Raw genomic sequence first — 19,541 nt, 5'->3', positions numbered from 1 at the left:
AAGATCTGCGTTATGTTTAATTTGTACTTCGAGCCTAGACGAGGCAAGGTCACATACAGGATAGATGTAATGTACAAAGCTATACGTTTGTATATGTATTAAATATGAAGTTGTAATAAATTGTTTGAAAATAATAACGTATTTTTATGAATTTACCCTCTATACATACCTAATAGTGTTCTTTGTCTAACATGCTACCTCGTGAAGACAAAATGACAAATAAGCGGCCGAACCGAAATATTGCTAACTCTTTCTTTGGGAAGAAAGAACGCGATAGGGCTTTTTAGATTTCGTTTCGATGCTATTGGTCGACAATGTTATTTAGTCTTCACCAGATATGAAGTGAGTCGCATTTTAGGCCTACAGTAAGCCTAAGGTGCGTTAACAATTTATCTCAAGATGAGATAATAATGTCGACCAATGGTGGCTACCGAAAAAACTCTCTTTCGTCGTTATGGCATGAAAGGATTCAGCAATCTGCCGGTATTAGTTGACAATTACTTACTCTCTTTACGAGATAGCCCGTACTGCGATATTTCTACGAGAACGCACGATATATACATGTTTTTTTTAGTTACACGACATCGTACCGGAACGCTAAATCGCTTGGCGGTACATCTTTGTCGGTAAGGTGGTAACTAGTCATGGCCGAAGCCTCCCACCAGTCAGACTTGGACCAATTAAGAAAACCTCAATCGGCCCAGCCGGGATCGAACCCAGGTCCTCCGTCTTGTAAATCCACCGCGCATACCACTGCGCCACGGAGGCCGTCAAAATGTTAAAAACAGCACCGTTAGCCTACTTCTATACTAATATTAAGTGGAAAGTTGGACTCTAGGTTCTGGAAATACTGGACCGATTTAAAAAATTCCAACACCAATTGGAAAACTACATTACCAGCAGGGAGTATCAGAGCATATACTTTCTCATACTGGAATAGAAACTACGCGGGTAAAATAAAACCGTAGTGTCCAACTACTTATAAATAAAATAAAACTCAATCACAGTAAGTATACAAAAATTTATTAATATTTTTGGACGGATCATAATAATTGATATTAATTCATTCACATCTACTATATAAAAATAAGCCGGGTTTTCCTTCCTGACGCTATAACTCCAGAACCCGCGAACCGATTTCCAAGGTTTTGCATTCGTTGGAAAGGTCTCAGCTCCGTGAGGTTTATAGCAAAGAAATATCAGGAAAAGATAGGGGTAGGGTAGGGTAGAGGTAGGGTAAGGTAGGGGTAGAGTAGGGTAGTTGAAAGTTTACATCGAGTGTCACGCGGACGAAGTCGCGGGCGTCCGCTAGTACTAATTAAATATTTATTTCTAACGTCTAATTTGTATATTTTTAGAACATAATTCTATATGTATGCTAATGGTATACAATATTAAACCAAGGCACAATCAACCCGCATTGCATCAGTGTGGTGGGTTTTAGCTTCATATTCCGTGTTGTGTACCACAATATGTAAATATATATATTAAGTAGTTATATCAGTGCATACATTTATAATTATTTAGATTACTAAATGCGTAAAACTTTTAAGCTGCTAAACTAAATCATAAAACTATTCTTGATAAAAAATTATACATTAATTATTTTTATATCTTAGTCTTGAAATTTTTAACTAATTACGTAGCAAAAAAACAATTATAAATTGTGTTAAGGCCCGCGCCCACGACCGAGTATTTTGTCAAGTAATAAATAATAATCAACATGAAATGTGCGTTACAATATTGAAATCTATGTTATACATTTCATTTTAATTTAATAGAAAAAACGGCTAAAACTCACGTGATACAACGTCCGGGTATGCCCGACTAGTTTTGAACCTATACGGGGCCCTTAGTCATGAGCTGGTTTTTGCAACGCGGCAGGATCCAAAACATTTCATTTCATTTCAAAAATCTCGGTGATCGAATAATTAATTAAACGTGGGCCATTTAATGATACTAATATTGCAGTTAAGTAACAAATACATTTCTTACACATACTTAATTATATTACATATAAAACTATATTAAAAAAAAATGCTTATAATAATTATAAACCCATTGGACGGAGTTAAAAAAACATCATAAGGGCATTTTTATGAAATAAAACTAACTTATTAATAATAATTACTTAATTAACAAGATTCATAGACAAAATAAAAATATTAGAAACGAAGATAGAATACAAAAGATCAATACAATAAGTAGTAAAAAAGCTACGAAAAAGGTCAACTGTGGTTTAACTAAATTATTATCCTACCTGGCAACTCACTTTCACACATTGTGTGTGTATTGTCTATGAAATGCAAGATGTCATTTTCAATGAGACTTCTTTTGCTTCATAGACACTACACAAGGACTGTAGAGGTGCCACGTGAAAAAAATACCTAATAGATAATAGATGGTTCAATTTTGCTAGAGATGTCACAATAAAGCAGAACATATGGCTTGCTGGCTTATGCGGGTCTATAGTGACGTACAACGCTTATGTCGACAAAGATTAAGCAAAATTAAAAAAAAAATGATATTAGGAGATTTTGCTCAGAATAGAAACACTAATAATTATTTTGTGTGTGTATTCGTGCAGTAGTTTCAAAATCAGTGCTTTTTACTCATGGTTATCCTCATTCAAAACTTCTTTTGCAGAAAGGAACATTCAGTATGGGCACATTTAGAAATACAATGTAAATTCTATTTACTACATTACTCAATATAATGACAAAACGTCCATATTACTTGACTCTGTTTTGTATTGTTTTCAATTATACACTCTATGTATGTACACTCATTCCTGATAACACATATAAATTTAAACCATATTCTATATAAGGACAACTCTCAATAATGCCATAAAATGCGCTAGTTAACAATGTATACAGTTTTCAAAATAGAACTACCCATACAGTACGATTTATATAATAAAATCTATAGTTATGAGAATTCCAAATCTAATCAAATCACTTAATAATTTTCATTATGCAAAACAAAAACATTTTGAAAATTTCCTGAAAATTTCCTGATTGTTTTTTTAAGAATATTTATTTGTTCTTATCAAAATTAATCTCTCCCTGAGCGCAGATAACTGTGAGATTTACGACTTATTCGAGACTAAAATTAAGTAATGATATACTTTTTACACACATTATATTTTTGTTCCCAAAGACACGTTTCACTCTTTTTTACTAATTAAAAATAATTTGTAGCAGGCAGTGTTAGACTAAGCAAAACATGGTGGTATAAAGACTAGGGATAAGTAATTAAATAAATTTATATCTATACTAATATTATAAAGCGGAAGAGTTTGTTTGGTTGAACGCGCTAATCTCAGGAACTACTGGTCCGATTTGAAAAAATATTTCAGTGTTAGATAGCCCATTTATCGAAGAAGACTAGGCTATATATTATCCCCGTATTCCTACGGGAACGGGAACCATGCGGGTGAAACCGCGCGTTGTCGGCTAGCTTAGATTATAAATATGGAAATGTGTTTTCACATGTTTGTAATTTCGTTGAAGGATAAGCTCTATCAATGAAGAGGTAAATAAACCAGTTTCTAACTCCCATAGAACTGGAAATAGCATGGCATCCATAGCTGAGCTAAGGTTTATAAAACCAACCTGAGTTTGAGAATCGAAGACAGATCTTATAGAACACAGCACATTATACAAGCTACACTTCGAACTTACTTCTAATGGAGAAAGCAAAATGAAAATTTATTAATTTAGTTTACAATTCAAAACGAACGAATCCATACGGCAACACTATTCAGACAAGACGAAAACTTCTCTACTTTTGACTTCAAAACCATAGTATCCTTAGGATGATGATTCTGTGTTCCAATGAAAAACCTTTGTCAAACCTTTTAAGGCTAATTGTAAGCTAATATTACTTATAATAGAAACAGTACATTATTTTGTGAGTAGTTTTGTCGTGCCTGGGTGACGTTGCGTCTTGGAATTGTAGGAGAAAAGCAAAATAAATTAAATATTCACTTTTTAAAATGCAAACTAATAAAAACATTTCGTATTACAAATCGCAAGCTTTAATCACTCAATAATTCAATCGCATTATCAAAATAGTACTTAAGACTTAATTTGTTACAATTAATCTTATGCGGTAAGTTCTGCTAACTAACTGCCCTTGTTTAGGGGACAAAATTCCCACCTATAAAGCAAGTGCCCTTTCAACAAGGAGCAGGTTTATACTTGATTATATTAAACTGAAAACTACAGTACATTATTCAGAGGCAAACACTCGTGCAATAATTGAAGGAATCCTTTTACACTTTACAGTCTTTGATATATTTATATTATACGCAAAAAGAGCGTAAAATAGTTTCAATACCATACCATCCATGTCAGGGACAAAAACTTCACATTGAGGGGATAAGACTCCTCATATTAAATGGACATATTTCTTTCACCATGTTAACGACATAATCTCATGAAGAGATAAAGACATTGTCGACAAATAGCCCCGAAAACGGCGCTTTCTTATTCGTTGTGATGGCATGAAATGAAATAAGGCCTGCAAGAGCCCTAAGTTACGGGCCAAGAAATGACGAGATAATTTTGACTACATACCACTATTTTTTGTCCAATTGCAATGAAAGAGACAAATAGTGCTGCTTTGTGATGGCAAGAAAGAGAAAACAACATGTAGATAAAATCATTTTGTTATCTCTTGGCGCGCATCTTAGCCTGAATGGAAAAACTTACATTTCACATTATTTGATATATTAAAATAAGTAAAAGATTATTTATTAAGACAATAAAATAAGTAAGAGCAGTTTAAAACTACTTTTCGTCAGGAGAAAATGTTATATGTATATGGACATAAATATATTCTCTTACCAGGGAAATGCTTACACTTTACAGTCTTCGATACATTAAAGTAACAAGGTTATACAGTTGTTTCAAGACCACCCTCCGTTAGGGGCAAAGACTCCTCATCCAGGGGCAAAGGCTCCTCCGCCGCTAGGGGCACGCACTCCTCATTTAGGGGCACGCTGTCGGATGGGGCGGTCTTGGTGTCGCATCATATCTGCGAGGCGGGCATCGTGGACACCGTTGAATGTGGCGTGGTGGGTCGAGAACCAGCGAGGGATGCGTTGAGTGAAGCCATTGTACCCATCTGTGGAAGGCGAAGAAAAGGTATAATACAATAAATAAAGCCTAATTAAACAGCTGCTCACTGGTCAATACACGGTCGGCCCCGGGAACCCAGGTATACCCCTGTACTAAAGTGGCGTTAAAAACATTTGAAACTGTATTATTTTTTTTCCATATTTTTTTACCAACAAGCTTAACAAACAAACCAATCTCAAGTCTTCAAAAAAAAATGTTAAAACTCGGGCTGTAGGTCAACAATTTTAGCTTGTCCCCATTAAAAATGTAAAATGAATAATGTGGTAAAACAATGTAACAAACTTATTAAGTTATGATTATTAAAGTAGAATGATTAAGATTTTTTTAGATATAAATAAATGGCAGGGTGGTTAGTGTAAGTCAGGGCGGGGGAAATGGGCATTCCCTTTTTTTAATTTAGGACATAGCTGAGAATCTCATGTCGAGAAACTGGCCTGCTCATCATTATCAGCCCATTTGAACGGCCACTACAGGGCCAATCCTCCTATCTTATAGGAGGGCATTTGGAGCTTAGACAGGGGCGTAGCTACCGCCGTATCAGCAGTATCAATGATATGGGCTCCCCGACTACAGAGTCCCCTTACGTGTACAAGCAAAAAATTTGTAATATATAATCCACAACCTCTCGGAAAAAAAATCATATAAAAATCGCCTATAGCGTTCACTTCAAAAATGACAAAAGTCAAAAAGCAATAGCTCTTTTTTTCCTGGGTCAAGCGTGAGCCCACCACTTGGAAACATCCTACATAGGTTAAGTCCTTTTCATATTAATTATTGTAAGCAAGCATTTTTGCTTCTTTTCTGGGTTAAATTTTTACCCTTCATTTGGGCCCCCCTGATTATTTATAGGCCTCTTCTCTACCCCACTGACATTTCAATTATATTTTCAGTGTGCAGTTTTTGGTTTTGCCTTGTGTATGCCTAATGTACATTCAAAAATGAAGCTCTGTAGCCTACGTTAGACCATTATCTTGTCGATGAGAATAAAAAACATACCCTCAAATGTGCCAAATCCTCCAACTTGGTCAAATCTGCCAACTCCAAGTACAGGCTATACACCAACAACCATCCATACACTCCGACAACACTGAACACTACCCAGCAGAGGCATATGAAGATGTTGTAGGCAAATATCATGTCGTTCACAATGGCTGTGAATATGAACGCTATGGTTCGGAATGATATGAAAACCCCGAATGAGTACAGCCAGGGAACCACGCGTTTCTCATGTTCCTGGAAACAAAGCAATACAAAATTGTTATCTACGAGTATACTAATGTCATAAATGCAAAAGTATGTCTGTCTGTTGCCTTTTTATGGCTTAACTGATTTGGATGACATTTGGTATAGAGACAAATTGAACATGGAGCAGAACATTAAGCATTGAGGGAGGTTCAGAGGCTACTTTTCAATCAGAAAAACTCATTTGTGAAAAACTGAATTTTATGAGGACAAAGCTACGAAGAAAATGGGCTTATATGGAAAAATATTTCACACTATTTGAGGACTATTTATAGTCAATCTATTTTGAGAACTCTATTTGAATATGAATATTACATTCATATTCAAACAGAGTTTACAGACAAAATAAAAGTTTATCACACACATGCAAAGTATGAGTATAATTTTTATCTAAGTTATTTTTACCTAGCACCTCAACACAAACACAATTGTTTTAATTTGTCTATGAATCGCAGCAAGACATAATTCTCAGTGCTCCATCTTTCCCTTAAAAGAAGAAGCAAGCAGTGAGTGCATGTTTTGTTGTTGAGGAGCTGGGTAAAAATATTTTATTTAAATGCAATGAACAAGTAATAATATACCTATAATATAAGATATATTTAAAATACATATTTTTACATACCCACATTATTATAGAATTAATAATCAGAGAAAGTAATGTGACCAAGTAATTACTTATCTTACACATACAATAATTAAAATATATACTTATACTTAAAATAATATGAAGCCCACACAAATATCATTTTAAACTTTCTACCTTATTTTTACCAGTCACCACTAACTATGATGGTTAGCATAGAAACAAAAATACAAGGTTGTTAAAATCAAATAGGTAATTCACTTATAAAAATAATGAAGAATTGGGAATGGCATCACATAAAATACCAGGTTGTTAAAATCAACCAATTCACTTGTGAAAATAATGAAGGAATGGGAATGACCAATTGCATGGAACCAACTAGAGTGCGCGCAAGATAAGTCTGCTCGCGATTGGTGGCGCTCTTGATGCCAGCTTTACCGCGGTCTCTTTTACCCGCCTATAGATATATAGAGATAGACGACAAGATGGCGACAAGCGACAAGTTCTTGATTTTGGCCGTACTCTAAGAGTATATTGTTCAGATTGTTTTCATAGACTATGCTTAGTCAGTGAGAATGAAATATGGATCTCTCTTAGTGGTTGTTCACGTTAACATGCGTGCGCGGTAGCGGTTGAGGTCACGAAATATTAAACACCTGACCTAATATTATTATACAAGTGTTCACGTACACGCAGTTGCGGTAGAATTGGCGGGCAAGCTAGCCACCTAGAGTGTGATACGCTCGCATAGATATCAAATTTGTGACGTTGTTTGTCTATATGATAGGTAGAACTAGATTGGAACACCAATTTTGTGCATGTACATTCTAGTTAAGATATTTAAATTTATAATTTATAAAAAAGGTGGTTTTTAATTCAAAGTTATATTTTTCTCAATGTTTGTTATACTATAGCTATTAGTACTATTAGTACTAACAAGTCACATTCGCGTAAACGCCTGGCGGCTAATGTGAGCACCAGCAGTTATTCCACTGTGTCCGCTACCGTACCCGCTTCCGCTCTTGTAAGTGAACAAGCATTTTAGAGTATAGTTACACCTATTCAGCTACATTGAAGTTTTGCTGATACAAGGCTTTTCTTTCAAAAAGGCTCATATTACAAGGGTTTTTATAGGACATATATCAAAAATGTTTTTATGTAGCACCTTTATAGCAGGTATGTGAATAAAAGCATGCCATTACTTATTTATTTACAACTAGCCGATTCGGTCAAGTTTCACTTTGACTTATGTGAGCTTCTTCCCTACCGCTACCTTTCCCTACTCTTACCATACCCCTACCCAAAAAAAAATCGCGCGTAACAATACATTTCATACATTCGTTTTTATATGGATCTGGTCAAGCTTCGCTTTCACTTATGTGCACTACTACCCTATCCCCGAATTTATTTGGAACAAAAAATGTGATAAATGAAGAACCGATCGACAGTTTTTGTGCAAACTTCACATAAACCATCTACTAAATAGTCTGAACAAAGCCTAAACATTTGGTTTGGATAGTTGAGCCCGTTCTTGAGTTATAAAATTACAACGAAAAGTGGCATTAATTTTTATAGATAGATAATTAATATTTTTCATTTTAAAATATTTTCTTCCAATTAGTCGGAAGACTGCGTTAGGAGAGGTGTACAGCAATAGCTCAATAAGAAAGTTTTAATAAAATTGTATTACTTAATCAAGCAGGACATATTTACCTTTCTCAAAGCGATGATCAGTATTATACTTGTTACGAGGACTACAACTGAACCAATCCAGGAGAACAGTGAAAACACTATTAACACATTCCGAACTGAAAACAAAAATCTTTTATTAAATTACAACAAGATACTTTATTCAATAATTTATTGTCGCCAATCTTAAATGATCATTATTGCTAAAAAAATAAATGATTTCCATTTATTTATACTAATACTAGCGGACGCCCGCAACTTCGGCCGCGTGGAATTTAATTTTTCACAAATCCCTCAAGAACCTTGGATTTTTCCAGGATAAAAAGTAGCCTATGTGTAAATCTAGACATTAATCTATCTCTACTTCAACTGATTTGGTACAGTAGCCGAGGTGTGAAAGAGTAACAAAGATTCATACCATTAAAAGTAGTTATTATTACGATGTAAATGTATTAGATTTAAGTTATTATGTAGTTATGTGTTGTGTTAACAAATAAATGATTTCTATTCTATTCTATTCTATTTAAAATCATCAGGTCATTCACAAATCTCGGGAATCAATGGATTTTTCTGAGATAAAAAGTAGCTTATGTGTTAATCCAGAGTAAAATCTTTTTCCATTCAAATTTCAGCCAAATTGGTGTAGCAGTTGCGGCATTAAAGAGTCACTAATATCCATACATAGAAACTTTTGCGTTTATAATATTAGTAAGGTTATAAAAATAAAAGATTTAAGTTCATTATCATCAATAGCAACACATTTTCGGCTCTACCTTTAAGTACTGTACTGCTAAACTTACCTGGTGCACTGCCAACATACACAAATTGGAAACTTATCACATAATATCCATAATGCACAGCGCCCGGTGCGGCCATTCCCAAGCAGTAAAGGTCAAAGATGCTTTGTGCAAATGTGAACAGGGCAATGAACTGAAAGAAAAAGAAATAACAATTTTAATTTTTTTTTTTCAACCAAAAAAAAGAAAACAAACAAAACTAAATACTGGTATTATCCCACTGGACATCTTGTATGATCCAGTGTCTTGTTTTTTACCTGTCAACAGACCTTTTTTTACCAGAATCAAAGTCTTGTAAGACTTATAATAATTATTAATGTGTGTACATGCACCAGATAGTAGTTCAGTGATAAACTTTAACCTGATTTGCCTCAGTCTACCTTCGGCAGTTCATCAAAATTGAGCAGTTGCTAATGGTGTCAATGGGTGATTGTAGATGTTAATGGATGTATAAAATTTATTGTTTTATCTATCTACTTGTCTTTGGCAGGATTAGGGTGTTATATTACTCCAAGGTTTTGCTAATAGTTTAAATATGAGTTGAGCACTCTAACCTAAGGTCCATCTGGTCATCATTTTATTTTACAGTCCATTGTCCAGTAAAAACAATGCACATATACAAGAGCCTAAGAGGGCCAAGTGTTGCAATAAAGAAATTGATTTTGCCATCTCTCAGACAAAGTAATTTTATAATATTGAGGAATTTTAAAAATACTAATCATTGTAACTCATAATTAACTTGATACCTGGCTACCAAATACATACATATAAATAAAGTACAAACATCATTCAAGCCAGGTATCAAGTAAATCCACAGGAGCTGTACTATTATGACATAATAATTGTCAATTTTTTGTAAAAACTTGTGTTTTATGAAACAATAGACGGATGCACAAAGAACAAATGAATTTTTTTTTAATAGAGCATTTGATGACAATGATTTAATTTTATAATTGGAAAATATTATCTCACCACAGAAATGAAACCTGTAAGCAGGGAACCCCTCTGGAGATCCAACATGAATGCATCATGTAATATGGGTTTCTGATACCACGGTACTCTGAGGGAGCGTACTGATTTTGACGATCTTAAGTTTGTGGATGACCTGAAACAATAATCTTAATCTTAGAGTGGTGTTGATACAGTTTGTGTGCTTTAGCATGGTGCAGATGACAGTTTCTTTCACTCTTCAATGTTTGTCAGGATTCACAATAATAGTACTATGAATGTCATACAGGAAAGTTTCACTCGCACCATACTACAGCATACAAACTGTAGGTGTGGGCAAATCAATCTCACACTAAAAGGAGCCTCACAAAACCTGAAGTTTCTGATTTAATTGATATGATATAATATTTAAAATATGTATTTTAATATTTTGATATTATGTATTTAAATATTATGTACTTATTTTGTTTTAAAATCTTGTTAGGACAGACCAAATGGATGCATTTTTAGGAACAGGTAATGCTACTAATGAGCCTTGTTATTTAGGCCCACATCTAGATTTATTCACGGTACACTGGTTATTGATGATACTCCTTCACCTTCAATCCTACCGTTACACAGGTGCATTTTAACTGACCAAAAACCATGATAATATAGTATTACCTGCGATTTCGCCTGCGTAGAGCCTGTTTCTGTAGAAATATCGAGATAAACAGTAGCTTAGATACTATTCCAGTCAATAAAATGTCTGTGCCAAGTTTAATTCCCATCCTAGTACCTAGTCGTTTAAAGAAAACATCCACCCAAAGTTACGCATTTATTTAGTTAGTAGATTAAATATATACCGTACTTACTTGCCCGTGTAATGAGAATACACTGATGGTGTCGAGCGGTATGTAGAAGGAGTTTTGCGGCCGTACATTGTGTAAACTTTGTCACAGTTTAGTTAGAATTTTAAAAACGGTTGACGCCCTGACCTGCCCCTTGCATACATTCAACTTTTCGAGGGTTTGCAAGGCAGAGTTACATTCCAGAACAACAACAAGGATTAGTGTACATCAACACAATTTTTGCTGTATTACAGATAGATCATGTTATTTTTATTGATATATTTGGAAAGCCACAGGCACTGGCCACACCTTTGTACTTTGCTAAAACAAAACATTAAAAAATCTAGATTTGTTTGACAATTGACATTTTTGTGATTTGACTGATCTTTATCTATGGTCGTAACCACAGATTAATAGATACTACGTATCCTTCATTTGTCGTCTGTGCTACGTATGTCGTATACGCTTACAGTCTAATAACTAGTGCAGCCCAACACATAGCCCAACGCCCAAAAAGTCACTATAGTACAATAGTCTATACCTATAGTCCGTGGACGGACTCCCTACTAATATTATTTATTCTCTATACACCGATTAAAGAATAATAGGCAGATAGAGCGCACGGAACATGACAGTGCCGTAGCCGCTCCATATACAAAATTCAAAAAGAATACAAAAAAAAAAGAAAAGTTACAGTTTTGCCGATTTATTATTAAAAAAATATCGATTATAACATCGATTAAAAAGGAATTGCAAGATATTTTTAATTCGGAAGTATTATATTGTTTCGAAGAGACCACAGGAATAAACTGAATTCTTGAGTTTAGATAATTATCTATATACTTATATAAAAATTTATCCATGTATCGCTTGGTCACGCCATCAAGCGTGAACGGCTAGACCGAAGTCACTATCTTCTTTTTGATGTGTTTCTTATTGTCAGGAGAAGGTTCTTGTGACAAAAAAAGGAATAATTGCAGGGGTAGGGGGAGGGTAGAGGTAGTGTAGGGGAAAGGCAGGTTAGGGTAGAGTAGGGGTAAGGTCTTCTAGGTTTCTAACGGACGCCCGCGACTTTGCCTGCGTGAAACTCGATGTAAATTTTCAATTCCCCTACCCTACCCCTACCCTGCTCCTACCCTTCCCCTACCCTACCCTACCGTACTACCCCTAGGACTTAGAAATTTGAAAAATAGATATCGGCTGACTCTCACACCTACTGAATGTGCTTATTAGAAATCATAAGAATTGGTCAAGCCTTTTCGGAGAAGTATGGGAACAAACATTGTGACATGAGAATTTTATTATATTTTTATGATTAAAATATATATCAGGAAGCCACAGGAAGCAAGCAAATGAAGAAATCTGGATTACATCACATTTATTTGATCATCATATTATCTATATATTCACTGTTTACATAAATAGGACCACTTTGCCACAAACATTTAGGACAATCTAGATTATTTTTAGATTTTCCATGCAAATCTACCCAACCACAAAAGGAATAATCATCAACTGAAGATTTATTTTCAAAAAATTTCCATTTTTTGTCAAAGTTTCGTAGTTCAACTTTTTCGTGTAAATATTTTGTGAGCTTTTCAATTTTTTCAGCTGCGGCCATATTAAAATTTTCTTGATATGCTGATTCTTCAATCGATTCAGGTATGGAGACTTCCGTGCGATTTTCAAAGGATAATTCCCAGCTTTGGGAATTATCACCGCAAGAGATCGTGGCCAGTGTCGCAGCTGTAACATTTTCTCTATTACGAACCTACGAAACAAAATTGTTTTTAGTTTAATACTTAATACCACAAATATATGAGTAGTACGCGACAGTACCTACTTCAGTTGAGGCTATGATATATATTTTTTGTATTTAATTTGTTTATTTACAAGTGAGTGAGACTGAGTGAGAAAAAGCATCTTATGTAATAAATAAAAAATTAAAAAGCATAACTTTCCAATGATAGACTATTTATAACCGACTTTAAAAAAAACTCCAATTCGACACGTATGTTCACAAATATGATCAGACACATTTTGACCCAAAGTCAAATGGTTAATGGGTTACTTACATTCCCTAGTTTCATTCGCCCTAGCCTCGTTACTTTGGAAAAAATCCTGTGGCCCGTTGTAGCCGCATCTGCAGAACGGCGCCTGGTGGCCCTGCATCATGAATATGAACGGTGAAGTCTCCCTGTTGTTGCTCATAAATTCCCTCATATTTTCCGCAAACTGCGCACTGTTTTGCCTGCGTTTTCAAGAACATTAAACAATTAAATTTAAACAGTTAAAGATAGTATGATAATCGTAGTAATAGGGTAGACTAGGTTTTTGAGAAAATCTTTATTGAATTGTCTCGTTTAAGATTTCAAATTAACGGGTTTTTTTAAACTGCTTAAAGACTCCGCGCCACGAAAGTCCCGCGGCTAAAACATGGTCTTTTAAAAAAAAATTGACTGTCTGTCTTTCTGTTTGTACGAGGTAACCTCTGTAACGGCTAAACCGATTTTAAAGGGACTTTTACTGAAAAACAGAGGTTCTGGAATTATAAGTTGCTTTTATCCCAAAAAATACATTGTTTCCGCGGGAATTGTGAAAACAGAATTTCACACGTACGAATGCGCGGGTTTCGGTTTCCGCGTGTTTTTAGTATATATAAATGTATCCACAACGCCGACAAAACGCCCCAGAAAAATTTAGAAAAATACAGCCGCCGCATACTGGGAATGGGACAGCAAAAGGTTAGATAGAACTTAACCTACCTACCAATTACATTGATTAAATTCAATTAATCATATTGTAGAGATTTTTGCTGTAACTCCTACTCTATGCTATTTCCTACTATCTACTAGTGTGTCAGGCCTTACAAGTATGGGCGAAGATTTCAATTAGACTGACGAAACTATTTCAGCCAAAGTTGTAAGCAAAAAAATGTAAATATTTGATATCTTATTTAGTTATTATGTTCATAATAGTGGATGACCGCGACTTCATCTGTGTGTATTTAGGATTTGTTATCCCACAGGAATTTTCTTTTTTTTTTAGATTTCCTGAGACAAAAATATCAACGAACGAATCTCATAACGAGCATAGAAATGGACAGAAAGTTTACCATTGATCAAAACAAGTCTTAAAAAATTCAGATGGGTTATCTTTATCACGACTGAGGACGTGACGATGGAAGCATTCCTCGCAAAACACTTGGCCATAGTAAATTTTTGGACTCGCTGAAGGTACTTTATGGCAGAAGTCTGAAACAACAATTGCACCATTATTGTACAATTATATATATACGTTAGGTGCCTACAAAATCACCGCAAAAAGTGATCCAAAGTCAGCTACTTCTCTGGGCTGACACGATCACAATTTTGTAAAAATTATATTATGATAAAAGTTATGTGCGTGAAGGGCTATTGACAAAAAGACAATGTTAATAATCATCATAACATCTAAAATATTAAATGGGACATTATAACATTTTTAACCGACTTCAACAAAAGGAGGGCGTTCTCAATTCGTCGTAAAACTTTTGCAGCTGAAGATGGAAGCTGGTGAATGGGTTACCAAATCAAGCAAAGCGAACGGACGTTTAGAGGGAAAGGTAAAGTTTTACTTCAGTCGTGTAGTCAAAATTTTTTTTGTTGTAAAACTCACAGCATTGGCCACATTGTGCGTGAAAGCTTTGGTCACCAATCTTTACACGGTGAGTCTCATCCACTGGTTGGAGGCAGCGCGCGCAAATATGACGTTTGACATGTTCCCCCGATGGGTTTTCAGACTCTTTACCTGAAAACAATGATACTTATTCTGTTTCTATATTATATTATTTCAATAAAATGATTTTGCTGAATACTTTTACTAAAATCGCTCTAAAACATCACGTTAGATATCTGCATCAAATGCATCAAGGTGGTTCGCAATGTACCTAATGGTTACTTTCATATAGTTTGAATTGGAAATTATAAAAAAACACTTGTTATACCTTCAGAAACACCATTTTTTTACTTAAGTTTCAAAAAATTAGCAGTCTACCCTCATACCACAACTTTTTAGACTACCTGACACCTGACTTTCATTTTCCTCATCTAAGTCCTAACCTCAACCTGTTATTAAAAAGTCTGATTAAAATCTTTACGAAATAAGTACGTTACCCATATTATTATTTTCTTGAGGCACAGCACCAGGTCCCCATTTCATCCACCAACTATTAGACTGAAGACGAGGACTCTCTCCCTTGAATCTTGTCATCACATGAGTCTTGAAGCAATCGATGCAGAACACATGACCATAGAACATTTTCAACGAGGTTGGAATTGTTCGGCAAATACCTAAATTTTAGCAATAATTTAGTCAAAAATACTCAAAATAATTAGTGATATGACCACTGCTTCCGATTCCGGGGGGTGTGAGTGTGAGTAAGAATCTTGTCCGGTGCATGCACTTCCAACTTTTAATTTGTGCGTAGGTATTTTAAGAAATTAGTTTTCACGTGTCTCAAACGGTGAAGAAAAAACATCGTGAGGAAACCTACATACCAGAGAATTTTCATTTCTCTGCGTGTGTAAGTCTACCAATCCATATTGGGCCAGATTGGTGGACTATTGGCTTAACATCTCATTCTGAGAGAGACTCGAGCTCAGCAGTGAGCCATATATAGGTTGATAATGATAATGTTGATGACTCAAAATAATCTAAGTCCCTGGATAATTTGTCTATGCCCTGGACGGTAGTAAAATACAATTTTAAGTATACGTACAACACATGCTGCAAATTCTATGAAAATTTTGACCATCAATATCCACTTTATCTTCAGATTCAATTGGCAAGAAACATCTCGCACAGAAACATTTCTTATTTTCTTGAGATTTGTCCATTTTGGGAGTTTATCTACTTCACACAATCTTAAATTTAAATTTTAAAAAAATATTGTGAAGAAATACGAATCAGCAAAATATTATTCCCATGGTTTTTGTAAGACGAATTTAATAAAATAAAATGGTAAAACAAAACAAAAATGTGACATTTCTTTGAAAATAGAAGAATTAACAGGAAAATCTTCGCAAGAATTTTCAAGAACACTATTACCTTCTTGGTTTTATAATACGTGTTTAAACTTTAAAAAGATATTATAATTCATTAATATTTTATACATAAATTAATTAACAATGCAATACATAGTCATTACAAATGTAATGAATCTTGAGGTAAGTTAGTTAAAATCGGCTTGAATTTCAAAATGGATAGGCCAGGACGTCACTACGAGTGACGAATCATGACACGAACCGTAAAAATTGAGACATCACTAGTTATACTTGTGTGTTTGTGTGATCAACCGTTGTTGTGTTATCTATCATGTTTTTATCAAAAAAGTGATGTTTGTGAAGTATTTTAGAGTTAAATCTACGTAAATTTAGTGGTAAAGTACAGAATTTATCTAATCTTAATATGGTTGCAAGATAAGATCGTAGTACAAACAAAGTTTGTTTAGGTTATGACCGAGTTCTTCTGAGGCCACTAAGCAGTCATGTTTTTTAGTTTTTATTATATAAAAGCAGGCGCTAATATGCTGAGGAAATCGTTTTTTGATAATTGACCCGTATATTTACCTTTTGATTAACTTTTGTTGCTGCAATTTATCATTTTTCTACGTTTTTTAAACGTATTTCGGGACACCCTACAGTAAATATTTCTGTTGTTGGTGCGACCTCAATTTTGTTGTTTAGACATTAGACGAGCCACAGTCTATGATTGCCACAAAAATTAAGTAATACATCGCATATTAATTCAATTTGTTGCCAAACCTTATTTATGGATGTTTCGAAAATGTAAAACATAATCGTCTAATGTATCGTAATGCTGCTATTTGTAGTAATTTGCGGTAAAGAATAATATTTTGTATAATGTACTGTTTTCCAAAATCTGTATACATATTAGGTTTTATTGAAAAAAATGAATTGTGTGTTGGCCGACATCTAACATCAGTTAGTTGAACTTTTCAAGTGAAGTAAAAAGCCATACCCATCTCCTATTAGACCTTCAATACACTACTCGCGAAGTTGATAGAATTAAATTGAATATAATAGCGTAGAAACAAACTTGCTTCTCTGTGGGCAGCCTTGTCTTGTCTTGGTCAACTTCCAATCATTGTAAATTTATGAGCCTGATTTGAAAGCTCTTACACAGAACTACTGCTGAAAATACAATGACAAATGGCAATTTTAATTTTAAAAAGAATTTATAAGAGTTTAATAAATTATTAATGTACAAAGCTTGATATTGTTTCTATAATAATCATTGAGTCACCATTATATAGTTACTCAATAACTGAATTAATTGCGTATCTAACTTTCCTTAAGAATATCTGTTATAGAGAACACCACAGAAATCTTAATAACAAGATCATAGAAATGGGACAGGAATATCTTTGTTCATCATGTGGGAAAGAAATGTTTGCACAACAGCCAACATTGTTGGTCATTCACATTCTCTGCTCATGTTGTTCCCTCTGCCCAATTTTATAGGATCCCACAAGAGCAGCTTAGGATACCCATTCTAATATAAATAAATAAAATAATAAAAGGCTATTTTATTTATTTATTATACATGAAATTTATTTTCATAATAACTAGCTGACGCTGTGTGGTTTTAACTGTGTGGTTCCTGTTCCCATAAGAATATGGGCATAATATATAGCATATAGCCTTCCTCGGTAAATGGGCTATCTAACACTGAAAGAATTTTTCAAATCGGACCAGTAGTTCCTTAAAATTAGCACGTTCAAGCAAACAAACAAACTCTTCAGTTTTATAATATTAGTATAGATTTAAATCGAATGTGTTTATTGTATGCCCTTTTTCAAAATATTGTGTCAGATTGTGTTGCCTATTTCTCCCCTCAGTATAAGTTAATTAATCATTTCAACATTCTGGAAAACTATGAAAATCCATTAATTTTCATTAATTAAAAAATAACTTTGTGGTTTAAGGACTTATAATGAAAATGTTTAATTTTTTTACACTTAAAACATGGTATTACTAAAAAGTAGTTGGTGCTGTGTTAATTAAAGCCATTTCTGAAAGAACTGTCTAAAAATCTTAAATCTTTATAATTTAAACAGCATTCAGACCGAGCATTTTTAGGTATTATTTATACTTCGGAACATGAGCCTATTTTTGGTACTATTCAGTATATGTGATTTGTTTTATTTATGTTGTTTTAGAATGGTGCACCTGAATGTCCACAAGAGAAAAATGTCCCGCCATGAGAAAGCGAAAAGTGGCTTTGTAAGTACTTATATGTAATAATTTTCATATATTTGCATTAGCAACTCATTTTCGGCTCACTATTGAGCACGAGTCTCCTTTCAGAATGTTTTCGACGACGAATGTCAGACTTTTTATGTATAAAAATAAGATGTCTGGTATATCAAATATCTTGCCTACATTATCATTAACTAGCCACTATAGATAGCCTGTAAATAACAATGCACAAAATTATTAAAAAAAAGCGTTCAAAACATTTTCAAAGAAGGAATTTTCCATTTTCATACCTAATAATAAAAAATGGTTCATTTTGTTTATCTATAATGATTTTGAGTCGTTACCTTCATATCTTATACCTAACTCAGTAAAAATTAACACAAATTCCTGTACAAACAATCAACGTTGGTCGTTAACGTTTATGTACACTCGCGTAAGTATGCTTTCAGAACCCCTAGTACGTGATTTCACAATCGCCGATGATGTTTTTGAGTATCGAATCATTATTGTCTCATAGTAAAATGTACCTTTAATACTTTGACTTTAATCTATATTCTATACTATAAATGAATAATTCTGTACATTGAAGATATTTCGAATCTTTTTATTGAAGGGCACTTTATGGGCACTATACATATAATCGGATATTGAAGCTAAAAATGTATTTTTTTGCATTATGTCTGTCTGTCCCTCTTTTTGTCATCACGCCAAAAGTATTGAATATGAAGGTTATATACTCGTAGTTCATCTAGACCTGTATCTTTTTGAATTTTTGAGTTGACCTTAACCGTGATGCTATTGAAGCTTTACGGTGCAATATACAGGGTGCTGGGGAGTATTTTCTTTACCGAAAATTAATTAAAAATGTTCAAAAAACATGTGTTCTAAATTTAATACTTTCGGAGTAAATTATATTTCTTTTGTTAAATGATCTTAAAATGTGTCCCTTATATGCATCCTTATAATTATGACGTAGCCAAACTTAAAAATTTTAAAATGCTTTTGTATGAAAACATAAAAAATTCGTTACATATTAGTTATGC

The 19,541-nt window shown here is 34.0% G+C and overlaps 3 protein-coding genes across 3 annotated transcripts in view; 1 reads left to right on the top strand and 2 right to left on the bottom strand.

Moving 5' to 3' along the window:
• Window positions 1-3,493: 3,493 nt before the first annotated feature.
• Window positions 3,494-11,618, bottom strand: LOC112052031 (uncharacterized). Its single transcript, XM_024090921.2, has 6 exons — window positions 11,261-11,618; window positions 10,431-10,563; window positions 9,462-9,591; window positions 8,686-8,780; window positions 6,144-6,380; window positions 3,494-5,133 (listed from the first exon to the last, which is right to left on the bottom strand). The coding sequence occupies exons 1-6, from the start codon at window positions 11,326-11,328 to the stop codon at window positions 5,038-5,040; spliced, it is 759 nt and encodes a 252-aa protein (XP_023946689.2). The 5' UTR covers window positions 11,329-11,618; the 3' UTR covers window positions 3,494-5,037.
• A 979-nt stretch (window positions 11,619-12,597) lies between these two features.
• Window positions 12,598-16,118, bottom strand: LOC112052025 (uncharacterized). Its single transcript, XM_052883151.1, has 6 exons — window positions 15,996-16,118; window positions 15,391-15,567; window positions 14,894-15,025; window positions 14,352-14,490; window positions 13,345-13,487; window positions 12,598-12,994 (listed from the first exon to the last, which is right to left on the bottom strand). Exons 1-6 carry the CDS (start codon window positions 16,111-16,113, stop codon window positions 12,615-12,617), a joined length of 1,089 nt encoding a protein of 362 aa, XP_052739111.1. The 5' UTR covers window positions 16,114-16,118; the 3' UTR covers window positions 12,598-12,614.
• Window positions 16,119-16,431: 313 nt separating this feature from the next.
• LOC112052023 (protein diaphanous) overlaps window positions 16,432-19,541 on the top strand; it is a 46,460-nt gene continuing 43,350 nt past the window's right edge. Inside the window, exon 1 of the mRNA XM_052882847.1 lies at window positions 16,432-16,443. Within this exon, the coding sequence (XP_052738807.1) occupies window positions 16,432-16,443 (12 nt within the window). The remainder of the gene's footprint in view (window positions 16,444-19,541) is intronic.

This window comes from Bicyclus anynana, chromosome 8 (genome assembly GCF_947172395.1).
Source record: "Bicyclus anynana chromosome 8, ilBicAnyn1.1, whole genome shotgun sequence".
Lineage (NCBI taxonomy): Eukaryota > Metazoa > Arthropoda > Insecta > Lepidoptera > Nymphalidae > Bicyclus > Bicyclus anynana.
Note: the sequence above shows the minus strand (reverse complement) of the source record. Positions and strands in the feature narration are given on the sequence as shown.